This window comes from Syzygium oleosum, unplaced genomic scaffold, assembly GCF_021117445.2.
Source record: "Syzygium oleosum isolate NSW1041296 unplaced genomic scaffold, Sole_v2.1 Sole_v2.04, whole genome shotgun sequence".
NCBI classification, from domain to species: domain Eukaryota; kingdom Viridiplantae; phylum Streptophyta; class Magnoliopsida; order Myrtales; family Myrtaceae; genus Syzygium; species Syzygium oleosum.
The window spans coordinates 11,529,957-11,550,628 of record NW_026607488.1 but is presented as its reverse complement, the minus strand read 5'-3'; the positions used below and the strand labels follow the sequence as shown (position 1 = coordinate 11,550,628).

The window sequence follows — 20,672 nt, the reverse complement described above, 5'->3', positions numbered from 1 at the left end:
GTAAAACCTGCTCATTCTTTTTTCGGGGTCCATACGTGTGCTAAGTTGGGTGCGCTGATGTGGTTATTTTGGCTGGTCTCGTGATGGTTTCCGTTGGGTCTATATCTCAATTCGAGTCTGAAAAAGGTTCAATGTCTCATCTTCGACTTGCTTACCACATGTTTGACAATATGCCCAACTCAGCCTGTGCACAAGCTTTGCTGATTTCCATTTGTTCTTACGTGCGTGTAAGCAAGTTCCACATCTTTATAAACTCCTTGTCGTTTGTTGAGCGTTATTTTCATCGTCAAACCAAGTCTGAGCATGAGATTTTCTTTGAGCGTTCTACTGCCCCACGCCTTGCGCATGGGGAAATGATAAATGTCCATGCTTGAAACGTCAATCTTTTGAGACTTTCACGTTGGCGTGCTTCTCTGAACTCTATTTATTAGTCCTTTCATCTTGCGATTTTGAATGTCAAATGTTCGGTAGTCGAGAATAGGTGATGGTTGAATATGTGGCCGACGGTAGAGGTCCGATGAATGAGTGCGTATCGACTGACTGTGAAGCATAATGTTCATGGCTGGAATGTTGATGTTCTGGAGTCAGTAAGCTAATCTTTGGGTGTTCTGGGCATGCTTGGAGAAGGAGACGTGAGTTGGAAACTTGCGAAGGAGCGGCCGAGAGTAGTACTATAGTAGTGGACTTTGGGTTCATTTAGACTAATTAGTGAGCCTTGGGCTTGGCGTGTTGTTTTGGTGAGTTTAGGCTTAAATTTTTATTATAAGAGTAGTGAGTCTTGGGTTTAATTTGGCATATTTGGGTTTGTTTTTGGTTTGAAGGCCTGTTTGCAAGCCATATTCGGACTGGGCCCCAAGGCCCGTCCCGAGTCCCTATTTTCTGATTAAAAACTAATATTTTTATTAAAAAATTGAAAACCAAAAAATAGTAATTGGGCTTTGGAATTGCCTTTTCTTGCCCTTTTTATGTGATTGGTGTCATATTTGATTGCACGTTGGTAGATTCACAGGTTTTGAATTGCGTGTTTAATTTAATCTTGCATATGGTTGATTAGGCATGTTAGGTTCATATATTGATTGTTGCTTCCTTTAGCATGATTAGGGATAGAACTTTGAGACTCACAATTGGTAAGACTGTTGTGTGAACACATTAGGTTGTGATAGAACAAGGCTAGGTACCGAAAGGGCACTAGTTGATTAATTAGTGTAATCAAGTCCCCGTATTCATTGAATCTCTGGTTTGTAGAAGTGAAGCAACTCTCCCACGCTTTACTTAGATGTCTAATCGACCCACGAAAAATTGATTAGTGGCGACTCCTAGATAAAATTTGATTTGCATGTTAACAACATAAACCTCAGGTCGCGAGTTGATATAAGCTTGGGAGAGCCCGAGTTAAGTCCTAAGTTTAGACTTAGCAATCCGTTAGCCAAACCCCCTAGGTGGCAAGATCGGTTCAGGGAGGTTGTGACATGTTTTTACTAGGAGAACATGGCCACTAAATCCATTTCTTTTATTAGTTGTCCTTTTTATAATTTCTAGTTAATTGTTAGAACTTAATATTCTCGATAGGATAAGGCTACATAGGTTCACACCAAATATGTATCTCAAGCAATTTTCTCATCCACAAAAGCTATGATTTAGGGTGGTTTACTTCGCAAAAAATTAACTAATAGGAAATTCTTTTCTTTTTAATGATCATTTGTTTCATTTACGAAGATATTTCAACTAAAAACTTTTCATTGTTAACCAAAAGTTTAGGCATAAACTATTGTAAATAATGAAAACATTTCCATTCAATTAATTTTTCTAAGCGATACAAATAATATTATAAAAAAAAAGATTTTCAAATAATTGATTTTTCGTGAAATAAACGAAACATAATTCTTTTTTTTTGTCAAAGTTGTTACACTTTACATATCTCAATACGCAAATTTACACTTTAAACCATCAAAGAGTCATGCTGAAGCCTACGATCACATGACTAGTATGCTTGTAGAATTATCAGGCGACAATAGCACAAATGGTACATAAATTTTAGTCCAATGTGTAATGTGGTTCTTGAACTTTTGATAATTATTCAATGTGATCTTCGCACTTCGGTCAAATGTACAATATAATCCCTAAACTGTTAATTTGTTCAATATGTCTCATGAACTAGTAAATGTTTTATATAGTCCCTAAAGTATATGAAAATGCTTAAAAGTGTATGGACTACATTGAATATTGAACAAAGTTTAAGGATCACATTAAATAAATTAAAAATTTATATTGCAAGTTAGAAACAATGTTGAAACAAAGTTCAACTACCCCATTCGTGTAATTTTCAAAATTATCAGTTGTTAAGGCTGTGTTCGTTTGGCGGAAAATATTTTACTAGAAAATATTTTCCGAATTTTTCGGTGTTCGGGGGGGGCTTGGAAAACATTTTCCCTCAATGAGGGAAAACATGAACAAAAGAGGAAGTCATTTTCCATAAATCTTCTTCTTCTTCTTCTTTCACAATTTTATTTTTAATATTTTCTTTCCCCTCCGGTCACTTTCCGCCGGCGGTCGTCGGCCACCGGCCGCCGCCGCCTTCACCGCTACCGGTTGCCGATCTCCGCCGGTCGCACGATCTCCGATTGCCGCCACCCGTCATTGGCTGCAGGTGATCACCGAACATAAAAAAATGACTTTCGAAAAAATGTTTTTCAAAAATATAATATTATTCGCCAAACAAATGGAGCGCAAGTAAGAGATTCCTCTACCTCCCATGGTAGAATGGCAGCTCCATAAACCCTAATCTCATCTCTGCTCAACCTCCTTCCATCTCGCCCTGCGTCTGTTCCCTCAGTTGCCTCTCTCGCAGAGCTTGCTCCGAATGGCAGAGGATGAGGATGCCAATGCTCGCCTTTCTTCGCTCTGCAAGAGATCAGGTAAGTTTTGGTCGGTAATGGATGGAGATGTTTCTGGGGATATATTAAACGAACTCCGTCTCACTCTCTTTGGGAGACTGTTCTCAAACCCATCCGTGAATTTCCAAGCCTTTTTGAACACGATGAAAAGAGCCTTGAGAATTGAAGACATGGTTGCTGCCGACCTGGGTTCTGGCCTTCTTGCATTTACGTTCAAATCTGAAGGAGACAGAAACAGAGTTTTAGAATCTGGTCCATGGTCTTTTGCGAATCACCTCGTGTTTCTTAAATCGTGGGAACCCAGTACACCTCCTCATCGTTATGAATTTGCGACTTGTGCCTTTTGGTTCAAATTTGCGGGTTGCCCCTTGAATATTACTGCGTGGATGATGTGAACAGACTTGCTCAGGGGATTGGGAAGGCTTTAGATGGGAAAGTGGAAAGGAATGGATTTTTATCAGCAGGAGCGAAAGTGGAGATGAACCTGGATGCTCCTGTAAAATCTGGTATCGTTGCTAGTGGTGGAGGTACGAAGCTTTGGCTTGATTTTAAATACGAAAGATTGCCGCATTTTTGCTGTTCATGCGGTAAGCTGGGTCATTATGCCAAGTATTGCACAGAGATCCCTTATGAAGAAGGCAATTTAATTCCAGAAAATGACATTTATTTTGGGAAATGGCTACGGGCAGAGGTTGATGAATATAGCCCTTTATGGAAGGTCTTTTATGCAGCAAAGGTCGAAGAAGATATATAGTTCCAGATTCCCGAGTCAACAACTCTCAAATTGTGGCTTTTGTGGAAGGAACTTCTGGCCCTGATAACCTGCAGTTAACCATTGTGGAGAATAAAGCAGAAGTCTCTGAAATTAGAGGAGAAAACCTTTTGAAGGCAAACCCAAGCTAGACTATCGTTGGGTGAACTTTCATCGCTGCAAAATCTCATTGCATTTGCAATTATTTTCGTCCGATTCAGAAAGCTCAAAAGAAGAGTAGGAACTTTGTTGCAGATGTCTAGACACCAAGCCATTGAAACGAAGTTACTATGTACAAAACAAAGATAATGCTATGTTCAATTTCTAGGAACAGCTCTCCCCCTTATTTTCTTGTCAAGGAAGTGACAACTTTATCTTGTTTCAATCTTGTTCTTAGCCAAAATCTTCGCGATTCCAAAATCTTGGACTTGTGCAACCAGGTCCTCATTTAGCAGAAAATTGCTAGGCTTCAGATTGCTGTGCACAATGGGTTCCGGTTGGCCATGGTGGAGATATTTGAGCGCCGTTGCGACATCAACCATTATCTTCACTCGCTGAGGGAGACCCAAGTTGTAATTGTTGGAGTACAGCCACATCCCCAAGCCCCTGTTGGGCACGTGTTGCAGCACCAGAGCTCTCAGATCTACTTTCGTGCAGCTGCTGATCACCTTGACGAGATTCTGGTGCCAATTATGAGGAAAACCTCACATTTTGAGCAAAACTTTTCTGAGCGCCTTTGATATGGAAATTCAGTAATTTAACTGCAACGTCTGTCCTGTTGGCCAGCAGCCATTTGTATACAGAGCTAAAGCTTCCAGCTTTGAGCAAACTGTATGTATACAGAGCTAAAGCTTCCTATAGCTGTCATTTTCCCCATCTCAAGTGGTAGTCCTCCATTGAAACAATTGTGACAGATTGAGAAATATGAGTTCTTGAAGGCCTCACAGACTGACCAGTTGTTTCCATTGCAATTTAAGATAGGTATTGATATCCTATTTTGCTGGAGCAGCAACACTCCTAAACTTGTCAAGTTGCATATCTCATTGGGGATCGGTCCCCCGAGATGGTTGTTATCAAGGTACAACCTTTGCAGGCTTTTTTGGTCCTCCAATAGATTATGGGATATTGCTGTCTAGATCGTTATTGCTCAACTGTAGAAAGTCAAGCTCTTCAAGAAACCCATTTGGTTGGGAATGTGACCTCTTATTTGACATTTGGGAGCTTCTAGAATTCGTAGGGAACTTGAGAAGTTTTTGATAGATTCTGGAATGGAGTCACGAAGCCAGTTTTCTTCCAGAACCAAGGTCTGCAGGGATTGGCAATTGGACAAAGCAGAGAGAAAACCGATCTCTGAACCATAAGTTTCTCCTGTTAGCTGATAGACTTAATTGTGAAGTATCTGGGGTTCTTCTTGTTCCCAAAACTCAAAGGTATCTATGTTAAAGTAATATGTCAGTTACATATTACTTTAACATTTTAATGTAATCTAATTTTACAGAGAAAAAAGTAAAACAGGCCAAAGAAAGAGATAATAGACAAAAGAAAATGGCCTATTATATTTTATCGTTTCAATAGTGCAACAACTAGTTTCATACTTCTCCCAATTTCTTCTTTTAAAATTTGAATTAATGTTTTTTTTAATCATTGAAAGAATAAGAAGATATCATTTGATGTTTGCTCTTTGGAAAAGAATTATAACGATAAAAAAAATGACTTTCGATATTTTTTCTCCATCCGATTAAAATTATAGTCTTGTTAATATCCAATATGATGTTGCATAAGAAATGAAGATGACCGTCGAGGTGTGTAATGCGGGCATGAGAATATTTTTTTTTAAGGCCAAGCTATTGTCTGTTCCATTTAGTTTGATTTCACATTACAATCTTAATATGGAAAAATTAAATTAAACTTTTGTTGAATTCAAATAAATTACAAGTATTTTTGTAAAAAATAAGGAAATATTTAAAACAGAAAAGGGGTCGAAAATGGTCCAAACACGTGCCGATCCGTGTCTTGGCATGTGGGCCGGAAAGGCCTGGCCCTGCCCAGCTTGACACACAAGGCTCATGGGCTGTGCCTGGCGTGACCAAGGCCTAAGAAAAACTGTTGGTCAAATGGACGAAGAAGCTGCCAATGATCAATCGAAAACGATATCTTCTACATGTTTATCTTGGTTTCCGAAGTCAGACACGAGTTAAGGCTCTTGTTGGGTGAATTTTCATGGCTGGAAAGTCTCGTGGCGTTTCCAATTGTGTTCCTCCAACTCAAAAACCACAAAAAGAGGATCAGGAATTTTATTACATATGGCTATACACGATGCCATTGAAACGAAATAACCGTGTACAAACTCAGATGACACTATGCCCAAATTCTAGGTACTGCTCTCCACCTTATTTTTTTGTCAAGGAAGTGACAACTTGATCTTATTGAGCTTAACCATGACAGTTTTCATGTCCATTCTTTCCTCAGGCAAGCCCTTTGAACATTCTAGTCCTAACTCGAGGATCGATAAAACTATGCTCTCGAGTTCCGGGAGCATCAAATCTTCTTGCTTCGTGCTAAGGATTCCACTATCCACGATGTCAAGTACTCGGTTTGGAGTCGCTTCACCTACCCATCGCCTCAAGCTCATATCTGCATTGAACATTTCACCGGTTGGCTTCTTCCCAGTAATCACTTCCAACAACAATATGCCGAAACTGTAGACATCTCCTTTTGTTGAGACTTTTCCTTCTGAACCGTACTCTGCAAGCGTTGTAGATTGGGAAATAAGAACATCAGCAATTGATCTTTTTCTTTTTGGGACATAAGCAATAAGATCGAGAGGCATAGTGAGTGTTAGTATATCTCTATTATATTATACCATTATATTGGCAATCGAAGGCTCGAATTAGCTCAAATTCTACATGTGTACCTGGAGCAATGTAACCAATCGTGCCGAGAGTTCGGGTCTGTGTTTCAAGCTTGTTCTTAGCCAAAATCTTCGCGATTCCGAAGTCGCAGACTTGCGCGACCAGGTCCTCGTTTAGAAGAACATTGCTAGGCTTCAGATCGCAGTGCACAATGGGTTCCGGTTGGCCATGGTGGAGATATTCGATCGCCGTTGCGACGTCGACCATTATCTTCACTCGCTGATGGAGACCCAAGTTATAGTTGTTGGAGTGAATCCACTTATCCAAGCTCCCGTGGGGCACGTATTGCAGCACCAGCACTCTCAAATCGACATTCGTGCAGGTGCTGATCACCTTGACGAGATTCCGATGCCTGATCATGCGGAAAACCTCGCATTCTGCTTCGAAACTTTTCGAGGCGCCTTCAATATAGAGATTCAGTACTTTGATCGCAACGTCTGTCCCATTGGCCAGAGTCCCCTTGTACACCGAGCTAAAGCTTCCTGCTCCGAGCAAATTGCTTCCGCTGAAGTTGTTAGTAGCCAAGCAAATTTCTTGATATGATATCATTGGGTGGTCAATTCCAGGCGGGTTCTCCATCGAAACTGGAGCTTTTTTGCTGGTGTTCCCATGCTTTCTAAGCAAGCAAATGGCAAAGACTAAAAGTACAACAGATACAATTGGTAACATAATGAATAGTAACCGGAGCCGCTTGTCCCTTGATTTCTTTCCATTTAGTTTGCAAGGTGGGACTTGATAAGTTGCATTTCCACAAAGTGCTTCATTCCCAATGAATGAGAGAGCTGAGAAATTTCCAAAGGGTCCGCCATTAGGAATCTCTCCTGATAGCTTATTAAAGGACAAGTTCAAATTTTGCAGATATGTGAGTCCTTCCATGGACTTGGGTATCGTGCCTGATAACTCATTGTAGGAGAGATTGAGGAAATCCAAACCTTTGAGGTGGCTGATCGATTGCGGTATCGATCCTTGAAACAAGTTCCTTGACAAGTCGAGAGAAGCAAGGCTCTTCAACTCCTGGATGGAACTCGGTATGGCGCCGGTAAGTCGGTTCCAAGAAATATCGATGCTCACTATAGCTGTCATTTTCCCTATTTCAAGTGGTAGTCCTCCATTGAAAGAATTGTGTGACAGATTGAGGAAGATGAGTTCTTGAAGGCTCCACAGACTAACCGGTATAACCGCTGTCATGTTATTCGAACTTACGAGGAACTTTTGAAGGCTGCTCAGGTTTCCAATGCAATTTGGGATCGATCCCGATATCCTATTTTGCCGGAGCAGCAACTCACCTAGACGTGTCAAGTTGCATATCTCATTGGGGATCGGTCCTTCGAGATGGTTGTTATCGAGATACAGCCTTTGCAGGCTTTCTAGTCCTCCGATTGATGATGGGATGTTGCCGTCTAGATCGTTATAGCCCAACCTTAGGAAAGTCAAGCTCTTCAAGGAACCCATTTCGTCGGGAATGCGACCTCTTATTTGACTATTGTAAGCTGCCAGAAATCGTAGGGAACTGGAGAAGTTTTTGATAGATTCTGGTATCGAACCCCGAAGCGGGTTTTCATCCACGCTCAAGATTTGAAGTGATTGACAATTAGATAAAGCAGAGAGAAAACCCAGCTCTGCACCATAAGCCTCTCCCGTTAGCTGATTTAACGGAACCGCAAAGAATCTGAGGTTCTTCAAGTTGCCCAAACTCATGGGTATCGGTCCGCTGAGTAGATTGTTGCCAGCATCGAAAGTGATTAGGTTCGAAAAATTCGAAAAATACTGTGGGATGTTGCCGTCGAAGCCATTGTCTGATAACACGAGTGTTTCCAAATTCGGAAGGCTTAGTTCGCTACCCGAGGGAAGGCTTCCAGAGAGGGAATTTTCTGACAAAGTAAGACTTTGTAGCGAAGAAATGTTAAAAAGCTCTTCAGGCACTTCGCCTGTTAGCAAATTGCCCACAAGGCTCATTTCATTCAGATTCACCAACTTGCCGATCTCACTCGGAATGTCACCTCCGATGCGGTTATATTCTAGGTACAGCTTGTGCAACCTCGACATGTTACCGATGGTTTGAGGAATTGTGCCGGTCAAGTTGTTAGTACCAAGATAGAGAAACTGCAGCTTTTGCAAGCTGTCTATGTCTCGAGGAATCCTTCCGTGAAAACGATTGGATGACATTGCCAACTGGAGAAGCTCTTTGCATTGAGTTAGCGTCTCCGGTAGCAGGCCACTGAACTGGTTATCATGTAGCAAAAGCCTCTGAATTTTAGGCCAGCGGTAGCAAAGATCGGAGGGAAGACTCCCCAAGAGATCATTATGCATAAAGTCGACAACCCTGAGCGATCCATTGAAAAGTGTCAGAGGAATCGAACCTGTGAGATTGGCCTTGGCCAAAGTAATGACCTGCAATGTGGTTATGTTGCCCAGGAAGCCCGGAATTTGACCCTGTAAGGGGTTGAAGCTAAGAAACAGTCGTTGCAACTTGGGGAGGGCGCCGAATTCTCTCGGTATGCCACCCGTTAGCCTGTTGTTCGCGAGTGTCATCACTTCAAGATTTTGGCAGTGGGCTAAGTTAGGAGGAATGCTTCCTTCAAACTGGTTATATTCAAGTATGAGTTCTTTCAAGCGGCGCAAACAACCGATTTCTGTCGGAATCGTGCCGTAGAAACTGTTGTTGGGAAGATGAAGAGAAACCAGGAAAGAGAGATTGCCCAGATAAGAAGAGTCTTCCTTGGAGACACCTGTTGGAGAGGTCTAAAGCCGTGACTCTCTGCCTGCGATTGCTGCAAACGACGCCGATCCATTCACAGAAGTTTGCTTCTGTGGTCCAATTGCCGCCTTTGATCGTGTTCGTTGGGTCAACCTCGATTGCTGATTTGAAGCGAAGGAGTGCATCTCGATCCGTGAAGTTGCTGGAACAAGTGGCGGGCTGAAACAACAATAGGGAAGCGACCAGAACATCAAGAAATGCTAAAAAGATGAACTTCTCCATAATGAAGAGAGTTTCTTTTGATTGAACTTGGGGAACCCCTAAACAGTGTCTGATTCCGTAGATGGCCCGTTCTTTATATTTTCACATACGCATTTATTTTTCTGTGAGGGTAGAAATGGAGCTTTGACTAAAGTTCCACCGCACGAATGTGATAAAGATCACGAGTGTCGATAAAAACTTGCACCAATACCAATTATGTTATTAAGCAATGGTTGCTCGAGTCCTACAAGTCCACTAATCTCATCCCATTGTCTTGTCTTATCATAAACGGCTGATATGCCGTTCAATAATTACATTAAGAAATCAAATAATTAGAGCTTCCAACAAAAAAATCAAGTCAATAGATGTAGACAAGATTGATTCTTTTGGCATGGACCTTCAGCTACTACTTTAATTAACGGATAATAATGCACTCATACGTTAATTGCGCGAGTCCATTAGGCTACGTTAAAGGCAGCCCAACAACGACCACACACCTAACCCTAGCTGAAGACAACTTAGGATTCCATGCACGCGGCTTTTTTGACTCTTTGACCGTTGACTGACGAACGTGTTTTATACGATGTTCCTGTTCAAATGGGACGTGGACAAGAAAATTGCTCCTTTTTCTTTCTCTTGTTATTTTTTTAATTATTATGCATCAATTCGTTGTAGACTCCGACTTGTCTTGGTGCACACGTACAATCACTCTCGTATGTATATATACCATTTGGCCGCTTCAATTAAAGACTGAGCCTTTGTCATCTTTATTTCACGGACCTCAATTGATTTGTTTTTGTGAGAAAATTAACAAAAAAAAGTCATAAATTTATTGCACTTTTGTCAATTCAGTATTAAATCTTTTTTATTATGCCAAATGAGTCATAAACATTTTTGCGCTTTACCAGTTGAATCAATCCGATCAATTTTGGCTAGAAATCGCTGACATGGACGTCGGTCACCCTACGTGGCACGGCCGGCGTTCACGTTAGCAATTTTCGGCCAAAATTGGCAAAATGGACTAATTGGTAAAACGTGAAAAGGTTTGGGATTCAATTGGCACAATTAAAAAGTTTAAGACTAAATTGGTAAAAGTGCAATAGGTTTATGACTTTTTAGATAATTTTCCCCTTTCCTGTTGAGTAATTTTTTTCTTTTTTCAGAAGATTATTAAGAATGACAAAGGTGATATAAACAATTGGGATTAGAAATATAAGACAATTCGAAAAAATTTCAATTTAGAAAATGATGATGAGCGAGCTACTCATTGACAATATTCACTACCGGTGATCCTGCAAGTGGAAATGGTTTCGGAGCTTGTTAATTCACTCGAGATTTTTCAGGCATCTGTAAAATCTGAAAATTATTATCAATATTTCTTATTATTAAAGAATTCATTTGGGCTATCTCATCTAATGAAGGGATCCATGAACGCTTTTCGGATGATTTTCCAAGGTGACACTCTAAGCAATGTAAAATTCACTTTCCTAATTTGGAACCATGCACATGGGGAGTTCGGCCAAGGCACGAGGAAAGGGTGGATTAACCAAACTTAATAAGGCCTTGCTCAAATGGGCCAATTTTGATCCAATTCACAACCAGGCCTATTTATCATGAAATTTGTTATATGCTGACACGTTTATCATAAATGAAAATGCTCCCAATGCCTAATAATGCAAAATTATGCAATACTGGTATTTTGTTTAGGGGTTAAATTCTATCATTGTCGACGAATTCGATCTCTAATTTTTTCATGTATTAAATGAGAAGACTAAAACTCAAAATTTAGGTGTCAATAATAACTAGGAAGAACTTCGACCATAAGAATTGCTTCACAATTTTTCAACTTTCAAAAGTTATTTCCATACTTTTAAATTCATCATAGAAGTTTATATATAACAGATGATGTACTACCCTCATTTGATAAAGCTTTGAATGGGATGAAAAAATGGTTAAACATCTACGATTGTTATTTACCTTTACTTTAATTCAGATTCGGCTTTTATTTAATGTTATTCAACTTAAATTGCACGGATTGACATCGAAATCTGTTTAGAGTCACGTATAATCATTTTAGTGAACTTTTGAAAGAAAATAGTTTTCCATTTCGGAGACAAAGTCATGAGTACTAATGATAAGTCCATCCAAGCATGTCCATAGTTATGATGTCAATCCCATAGTAAACTATGCATATTAACATTAAGAAAAAGTGTCCCGATGTGGCATGTGATTAAATTTGAAATGTTATGCTTCTTTCAAGTAAATTTATAATTTTTTCTTTGGATAAAATATAATTTTTTTTCTCTTTTTTCACTAAAAGATGTGTGGGTTAACATTTTAGCCTTTCAAAAATTAATAAAAGCAACATATATTTTTTGATATTATACTTATTGTTAGATTACGATCAATAATGACGGCCATTTACTTACCAAAAAAATAATAATAATGACGGCCATTTGCTAACTCAAATTTTTATAGTTAGATTTATCTTTTAAATAATAGTTAATAATGACAAACATGCTATGATTTAACCATATATGGATTTGAGTACCGAATAGAAATAACATTTTAATCAACAAATGAAAGAAGAGAAATATACGTTAAAGACAATAGGAAAAAAAATAATATGGTAAAACATTATATAATGAAAGAAAAGTGAAAAGGTAAAATTTTGCAAATAGAAAGAAAATAAATGGTCAGAAAGGATAAAAGTGACGAACAACGAAAAAGGAAAAAAAGTTAACTATGTGAGTGAATCTGATGATTTAGGAGGGAGAAATGATGGATGATAGAGTCAAGAGAGAGGGGAAAGACAGAACTACATCGGATGAAGAAAAAAATGATTGTGTTATATTCGCAGAAAATGAATAATCTGAAAAATATCTTCCGAAAAATGAATTTTTTATATGGTTTAAAAAAATTAGTCAACCGAAATGTTTTCATCATTGATAATAATCTATACTTAACTATTTTTGTTGGCGATAAAAAAAAGTTTCATTCATTTATATTTGTAAGCAATATAAACGATTATTTTTTGAAAAATATTTTTCAAATCACTTATTTTTCACGACACGAACGAACCCGGAAAAGAGGAAAAATTAATTGAGGTCTATAAAGGAAAACACAAGAGTCATTCCCACCATTTTCTCCGTTACTACTTTCCCTTCTCTATATTTGGAAACACCAGTTTCCATATCGAATTTCACACTTTCTATGAGATTTCTTGACCCCGTTTACACCTTTACATTATTATCTTTATGGTCGTATTTACAAAAACGACATTTCCTTTTTGAAATTTCCCTTGCCAAATCCTAAAATTCCCTATACCCATCTAATCCATTCCAAAAGAGAAAAATATTATCCCGAACCATAACTGCCAAAACCCTTAACTCAGTCACCACTATCGACTACTGCCGAAGGCCTCTAGCCTCTCTAGCCGTCACGCACGCTATCCCTAGGCTTGTCGTCACTCTCTCTCTCTCTCTCTTACTGGCCTTGACCCAAGTTACGTAACAGCGGCATTGACCTTGATTCGAGGCTGCTGGCATCTTCCAAGCCATGAATGACCTCAGCTGCCCCTAGCCTCAAATGAGGGTCGTGGGCCAAGTTCTTCCATGGCAGCTAACAATTTTTCAATCAAGGTCACAAGCTATAGTAAAATCATATATGACATGGACTGAGGTCATCCATCACGATACGTGACCTCAGGTCGAGGTCACGAGACACTATTGTGACCAGGCTGCACTAGTAGAGGAGTGTCTTAGAGAGAGAGCAATTGTTTACGGAGGGATGAGAGAGAGAGAGAGAGAGCCGAGCATGAACATAAGGGGAGGGGGTCAATGGAACTGGTGAGGAGGAGGGTCAACGGTGGCAGACGACAGTAGGTGGTGGAAAGGTGAGCGGTTTGTGAATGATGGAAGCTGGCACTTGGAGGCTTGGAATTTTTAGGAGTGGCAATTTGATCATTGTTGTAATAAGATTTTGACTTGAGATGGGAAGCAATATTTTGAGAAATAGGGAAATGGTGTTAAAGGTGGGAAAAAGTCTTGAGTCTCTTCCTTAAACATAAGTATTCGTTAGTGATGGTGGTGGTTATCCACTGCCAACGTGACACATGGCATACCGTGAGTGTCCTACCCAACTAAGCTTGTTTTCGGGAACTTTTATAACTGGTTGTAATAAAATACGCCTACCTTGTTGTGAAAAATGAGAAAATAACTTTATATTTTTATGAAAAGAATTAACGATCACGATTTTTTTTACTGAAAATTGATAGTTGATATCGCGAAATTCCAAATATTTTAGTAAATTACATTGAGGGAAATTTTTCAGGCCTTCTATTATCTTTGGTCAATTGAGTAGTATACTATCTACTGTTTCAGTTTTTTTTTATCGTAAATCTCTGAGCATTGGCTGTAAAATGCGTTAATACAAGTAACGCTCCACATAAATGAAAGCACTGAAATATGTAGGATTTCAATATATCATAAAAAGAAGAAGAAGAATTTGTATTATGAATGAAAATGTTGAAATGTATAGGTACTCAATATATCACCAAAAACGACCAATTCATATTATCATTAGAAATTTCAAATTGTTGATTTGGTAATGACAATCTAGATAAAGGAATCCAAGTCTGATAAGTTTTTTTCGGAAACACATTCCCACCATATCTGGGGCCTTTGAAAACCCAAATAAAAAGAGTACACCAAAGTCCAAAACCACTTTTAATCAAGGTTTATTGGGCTTTCCTTAAGCCCTATCCCAGTCCATGTATGTGTAATGGATGTGCTATGAACGTATGAATTCGATGTACATATATTCAAATAGTCAAAACATAAGACACATATCTACGATACATCTCATTGGATCTCAACCTAAAAAAATTGCCTAAAAATTTCATTCCCGCCTAAGTCTTCTCTCTTACTATAAATTGTAATAATATGTTACAATATAGTGGACAATATTGTAATTCAAATGTTAAATTAATTTTCCAACTAAGTCCCGCAAAGATCTCATATTTTAATTTGATGCAAATTTCTCTGTTTTTTCAACAATTCGAGGGCATGGGTATGGAGACTTGGTATCCGAGCCTACAAAATACCCTACAAATCCCATGAACTAGTTAAGTTCAAACATTTACCAGTGCAGGGGTAGTTTGCACTTGGTGGGATTTGCGCGGATAAATTCCAGCTCCTAAATCGAAAATCTACAAAGCCCCAATCAGTTGTGTCAGCTTGGAGGATCAATTTCTCTAATATTAAATTCAATAAGCATTCTCTCTTCGGCCATTTAAAACCATTTTTCCTTTTTATTTTCACTCGTGTAAGCACGTGTGCTTATGCTCTTTGGCTAGTGAGCGCCAGAAAGAGTTGTATTAATTCATGTGACTATATTGGATATGCATGGCCATTGGCATAGACAGGATCATGTGTGAGGCAGAAGTACATATATGGTCATGAGAATCCTTTTCCATGAGCAGATTAATGAACTATTGGTCAAAGGACCGAGGAGATGTCGATGATCAATTAAAAATGATGTATTCTTCTTGACAGCAAATCAAATAACTCTCGATAATAACATAAATGGTATTCAAACTTTGATCAAATGTACAATGCGATACTTAAAATTTTAATTTGTTTAATTAAATTCCTAAATTATTGGTAAATGTTTAATGTATTCTGTAGAGTATATGAAAATGTTTAAAAATTTATGGATCGTATTCTGCATCACGTTGTGTATTGTAATAAAGTTTAAATACCCTTTTATGTCATTTTCCAAATTATCAGTTACCGTTCGAGTTTCGAAGTCCGAGCGCATAAAAGCTCTCTCACCCTGGCAAGAGATTCCACTACCTCACATGGTGGCAAGGGAGCACCATCAACCTCCTTCCATCTTACCCTGGGTCTGTTCCCTCAGTTCCCTCTCTTGCAGAGCTTGCTCCGAATGGCAGAGGATGAGGATGCCAACGCTCGCCTTCATTCGCTCTGCAAGAGATCGGGTAAGTTTTGGTCGGTAATGGATGGAGATGTTTCTGGGGATATATTAAAGGAACTCTGTATCATTCTCTTTGGGAGACTGTACTCAAACCCATCTGTTGATTTCCACGCCTTTGTGAATAAAATTAAAAGAGCCTGGAGAGTTGAAGATGTAGTTTCTGCCGACCTGCATTCTGGCCTTTTTGCATTTACTTTCAATTCTGAAGGAGACAGAAACAGAGTTTTAGAATCTGGTCCATGGTCTTTTGCGAATCACCTCGTGTTGCTTAAATCGTGGGAATCCAATACACCTCCTCATCGTTATGAATTTGTGACTTGTGCCTTTTGGATTCAAATTTGTGGATTGCCCCTTGAATATTACTGTGTGGATGTTGTGAACAGACTTGCTCAGGGGATTGGGAAGGTTTTAGATGCGAAAGTGGAAAGGAATGGATTTTATCAGCAAGAGCGAAAGTAGAGATGAACCTGGATGCTCCTTTAAAATCTGGTATCGTTGCTAGTGGTGGAGGTACGAAGCTTTGGTTTGATTTTAAATACGAAAGACTGCCGCATTTTTTCTGTTCACGTGGTAAGCTGGGTCATTATGCCAAGTATTGCACAGAGATCCCTTATGAAGAAGGCAATTTAATTCCAGAAAGTGACATTTATTTTGGGAAATGGCTACGGGCAGAGGTTGATGAATATAGCCCTTTCTGGAAGGTCTTTTATGCAGCAAAGATCGAAGAAGATATATAGTTCTAGATTCCCCGGTCAACAACACTCAAATTGTGTTTTTTGTGGAAGGAACTTCTGGCCCTGATAACCTGCAGATAACCATTATGGAGAATAAAGCAGAAGTCTCTGAAATTAGAGGAGAAAACCTTTTGAAGTCGGACCCAAGCTAGACTGTCGTTGGGTGAAATTTCCATCCCTGCAAAATCTCGTTGCGTTTCTATTGTTTTTGTCCAATACAGAAAGCTCAAACGAAGAGTAGGAAGTTTGCTGCAGATGTCTAGACAAAAAGCCATTGAAATGAAGTTAGTATGTACAAAACTAAGATAATGCTAGGTTCAATTTCTATGAACAGCTCTCCACCTTATTTTCTTGTCAAGGAAGTGACAACTATATCTTGTTTCAATCTTGTTCTCAGCCAAAATCTTCGTGATTCCAAAGTCTCGGACTTGTGCAACAAGGTCCTCATTTAGAAGGACATTGCTAGGCTTCAGAATGCAGTGCACAACGTGTTCCAGTTGGCCATGGTGGAGATATTTGAGTGCCTCTGCAATGTCGACCGTTATATTCACTCGCTGATGGAGACCCAAGTTGTAGTCGACCGTTGGGCACGTATTGCAGCACCCGAGCTCTCAGATCAGCGTTTGTGTGGCTGCTGATCATCTTGACGAGATTCTGGTGCCAATTATGCAGAAAACCTCACATTCTGTGCAAAACTTTTGAGAGTGCCTTTGATATGGAAATTCAGTAATTTGACTGAAACGTCTGTCCCGTTGGTCTGAGTCCGTTTGTGTACGGTGCTAAAGCTTCCTGCTTCGAGCAAATTGCTTTCGCTGAAGTTGTTAGTAGCTGAGTGGAGCTCCTAATATGATATTATTAGGTGGTTTATTGCAGGAGAGCTTTTTTACCAGTGTTCTGATGCTTTCTGAGCAAGCAAATGACAAAGACTAAAAGTATAGCTGATACAATTGGCACCATAATGTATAGTAACCGGAGCCGCTTGTCCCTTGATGATTTCTTTCCATTTACTTTGCACAGTGGGGCTTGAAAAATTGCATTTTCACAAAGTGCTTCATTCCCAATGAAAGAGAGAATCGAAAAATTTCCAAAGGGTCCGGCATTAGGAATCTCTCCTGATAGCTTATTAAAGGACAAGTTCAATTTTTGCAGATATGTAAGTCCTTCCAGGGACTTGGGTATTGTGCAGGATAACTTGTTGTAGGAGAGGTCCAATCGATTGTGGTATCAATTCTGGAAACGAGTTCTTTGACAAGTTGAGAGAAGCAAGGCTCTTCAACTCCTGGATGGAACTCGGTATGGCACCGTTAAGTTGATCCAAGAAGGATCGATGCTCTCTATAGCTGTCATTTTCCCCGTCTCAAGTGGTAGTCCTCCATTGAAAGAATTGTGACTATTGAGGAATATGAGTTCTTGAAGGCTCTGCAGACTGACCAGTTGTTTCCAATGCAAGTTAAGATAGACACTGATATACTATTTTGCGGGAGCAGCAACTCTCCTAAACTTGTCAAGTTGCATATCTCATGGGGGATCGGTCCCTCGAGATGGTTGTTATCACGGTACAGCCTTTGCAGGCTGTTTTAGTCCTCCAATAGATGACGGGATGTTGCTGTCTAGATCGTTTTCGCCCAACTATAGAAAGTCAAGCTCTTCAAGAAACCCATTTGGTTGGGAATGTGACCTGTTATTTGACATTGGGGAGTGACTAGAATTCGTAGGGAACTTGAGAAGTTTTCGATAGATTCTAGTATGGAGCCACGAAGCCGGTTTTCTTCCGGAACCAAGGTCTGCAGGGATTGGCAATTAGACAAAGCAGAGAGAAAATTGAGCTCCGAACCATAAGTCTCTCCTGTTAGCTAATAGACTGAACTGCGAACTATATGAGGTTCTTCAAGTTGCCCAAACTCATAGGTATCAGTCCGCTGAGTTGATTGATCCCGGCATCGATAAAAATTAGGTTCGAAACATTCGAAAAATACTTCAGGATGTTGCCACCAAAGCCATTGTTTGCTAGAAAGATTTCTTCCAAATTTGGAATGCTTAGATCGCTACCTGAGGGAAGGCTTCTGGAGAGGAAATTGTCCATCAAAGAAAGCAGTTGGAGCGAAATAATGTTGAAATCCTCTCGAGGCACTTTGCCTGTTAGCAAATTATCCTGGGGGCTCATTTCATTTAGATTGACAAAAATGACAATCTCACTCAGAGTGTCACCTCCGATGCTGTTATATTCTACGTACGGTTGGTGCAAGATGCGGTTATATTCAACGTACAGTTGGTGCAAGCTTGACATGTTACTACTGATGGTTCAATGAATTATACCAGTCAAGTTGTTAGTGCCGAGATGGAGCTCCTGCAGCTTTTGCAAGCTGTCTATGTCTCAAGGATTGCTTCCCTGAAACGATTGAATGACAATGACAGCACAACAAGCTCTTTGCATTGGGTTAGTGTCTCTGGTAACAGGCCGCTGAATTGGTTTTCAGACAGCAAAAGCTTCTGAATGTTAGGCCAGCGGTAGCATAGATCGGAGGGAAGACTCCCCGAAAGATCATTATATGTCAACCTGACACTCGTGAGCGACCTACAGAAAATTGTCAAAGGAATCGAACGTGCGAGATTGGCCATGAGCAAACCAATACCCTGTGGATATGTTGCCCAGGAAGCTCGGAATTTGACCCTGTAAGTTGTTGAAGCCAAGAAACAGTTGTTGCAACTTTGGGAAGGTGCCAAATTCTCTCGATATGTCACCGTTAGCCTGTTCACAGCAAGTGACATCAATTTGAAATTTTGGCACAGCGCTAAGTTAGGAGGAATGTTTCCTTGGAACTGGTTTGACTGTACAGGCGGCGTAAATTACCGTTTTTATCTGGAACCGTGCCATAGAAACTGTTGTTGCAAAGATCAAGAAAAGCCAGGAAAGAGAGATTGCCGAGGTAAGGAGAGAGTCTGCACTGGAGACCCGTAAAGTTGAGGTCAAAAGTCGTGACTCTCTGCCTGCTGTTGCTGCTGTCCATTCACAGAAGCTTGCTTCCGCGGTCCGATTGCCGCCTTTGATCGTGTTGTCGGGTCGACTTTGGTCGCCAATTTGAAGTGGAGGCGAGCCTCTTGATCAGTGAAGTTGCTGGAACAAATGATGGGCTGAAACATCAATAAGGAAGCGAACAGAACATCAAGAAATGCTAAAAAGATGAACTTCTCCATCATGAAGAGTCTCTTTGATTGAACTTGGAGAACCCCCTAAAGCTCCACTGCACGAATATGATAAGGTTTTGTGATAACTAGGAAGAGTCCGCATGTTACTTCGACTATAAGAGTTACTTCACAATTTTTTTAACAATTAAAAGATATCTCTATAATCTTAAATCTTATCTTAGAAATTTATATACAATGCTTGATGTGCTGCTCTCATTTGATGAAGTTTTCGATGGGATAAAAATGGTTAAACATTGTTTTTCACTTTTACTTTTACTGTAATTTTTTAGATTTGACTTTTATTTAATGTTATTCACCTTAATGATTTTGAGTTACACATATTGATATTTGAAATCTATTTGGAGTAATGTAAAATCTTTTATTAAACTTTTGAAAGAAAATAGTTTTTAAATTCGGAGACAAAGTCATGAATACTTTTCAATTAGTCCATCCAAGCATGTCCAAGCATCTCTGAGCTTTTGTTTGTAATATGTGTTATTACAAGCAATGCTCCGTGTGAATGCAAATATTGAAAAATATAGCTTATTCACTTATATCCTAAAATGACGCTTTGTATTATCATTAGAGATAAATTGTAATAATATGTTCAATATAATGGACAATATTGTAATTTAAATATTATTTACAAACTAATTGCACAAAGATCCCATTGAATTTGAATGAAAATATCTTTGTTTTTCTTTTACAATGTTGAGCCATGTGAGTGGAAACCCGGCTATCTAATCCATGGGATACTCTACAAGCCCCATGAACCATATAGGTTTAGACCTTTGATATTTGCAGTGGCTCAAACACATAATAGTTTGCACACAGTTGGTGAGATTCGAATGGATAACCTCTAGTTCTTGAATTAGGAATCCCTCAGATCCCCTAGTCACATATTCACACTTAATTTAACTTTAATGTGCCCGTATTATTAATTTCTTCACGTGACATAGTAAGTTGTGCCAAAATTTTGTTCACTTATCCTGTGCTAATTTGTTGTTTATCAATTTATCTATTTAGTTCCAAACTAATGTTAATTCACCATGTGATGTCTCGAAATCTTTTGAAAAATATATTCCATATTTTAATGTTTTTCTTCATAAGATTATAAAACAATATGCTCAATGCATATCCCTCATGTTACTAATAAAGAAAATAAGCATGTTTTGACAATAAATTGTTGCAAAATACCACATTTTCAAACTATAACAATAAAAATATGAATTCTTTACT

General features: G+C 39.2%; 1 protein-coding gene and 2 long non-coding RNA genes across 3 annotated transcripts; 2 read left to right on the top strand and 1 right to left on the bottom strand.

Moving 5' to 3' along the window:
- The first annotated feature begins 2,514 nt into the window (after positions 1-2,514).
- On the top strand, positions 2,515-3,629 carry LOC130137993 (uncharacterized). The gene is made up of 2 exons (XR_008816423.1): positions 2,515-2,915; positions 3,294-3,629. It is a non-coding gene; the product is annotated as an uncharacterized LOC130137993 (long non-coding RNA).
- Positions 3,630-5,873: 2,244 nt separating this feature from the next.
- On the bottom strand, positions 5,874-9,597 carry LOC115679388 (receptor kinase-like protein Xa21). Its single transcript, XM_030602970.2, has 2 exons — positions 6,560-9,597; positions 5,874-6,390 (listed from the first exon to the last, which is right to left on the bottom strand). The coding sequence occupies exons 1-2, from the start codon at positions 9,087-9,089 to the stop codon at positions 6,047-6,049; spliced, it is 2,874 nt and encodes a 957-aa protein (XP_030458830.2). The 5' UTR covers positions 9,090-9,597; the 3' UTR covers positions 5,874-6,046.
- Positions 9,598-15,361: 5,764 nt separating this feature from the next.
- LOC130137992 (uncharacterized) lies at positions 15,362-19,649 on the top strand. Its single transcript, XR_008816422.1, has 2 exons — positions 15,362-16,531; positions 16,645-19,649. It is a non-coding gene; the product is annotated as an uncharacterized LOC130137992 (long non-coding RNA).
- Positions 19,650-20,672: the final 1,023 nt, after the last annotated feature.

Coding starts and splice junctions, on each gene's coding strand:
- LOC115679388 (XM_030602970.2), bottom strand. CDS start 9,089: ATGACACTCGCGAACAACAGGCTAACGGGTGGCATACCGAGAGAATTC. Junction 6,391..6,559: donor GATTGGTTACATTGCTCCAG/GTACACATGTAG, acceptor CAACGCTTGCAG/AGTACGGTTCAGAAGGAAAA.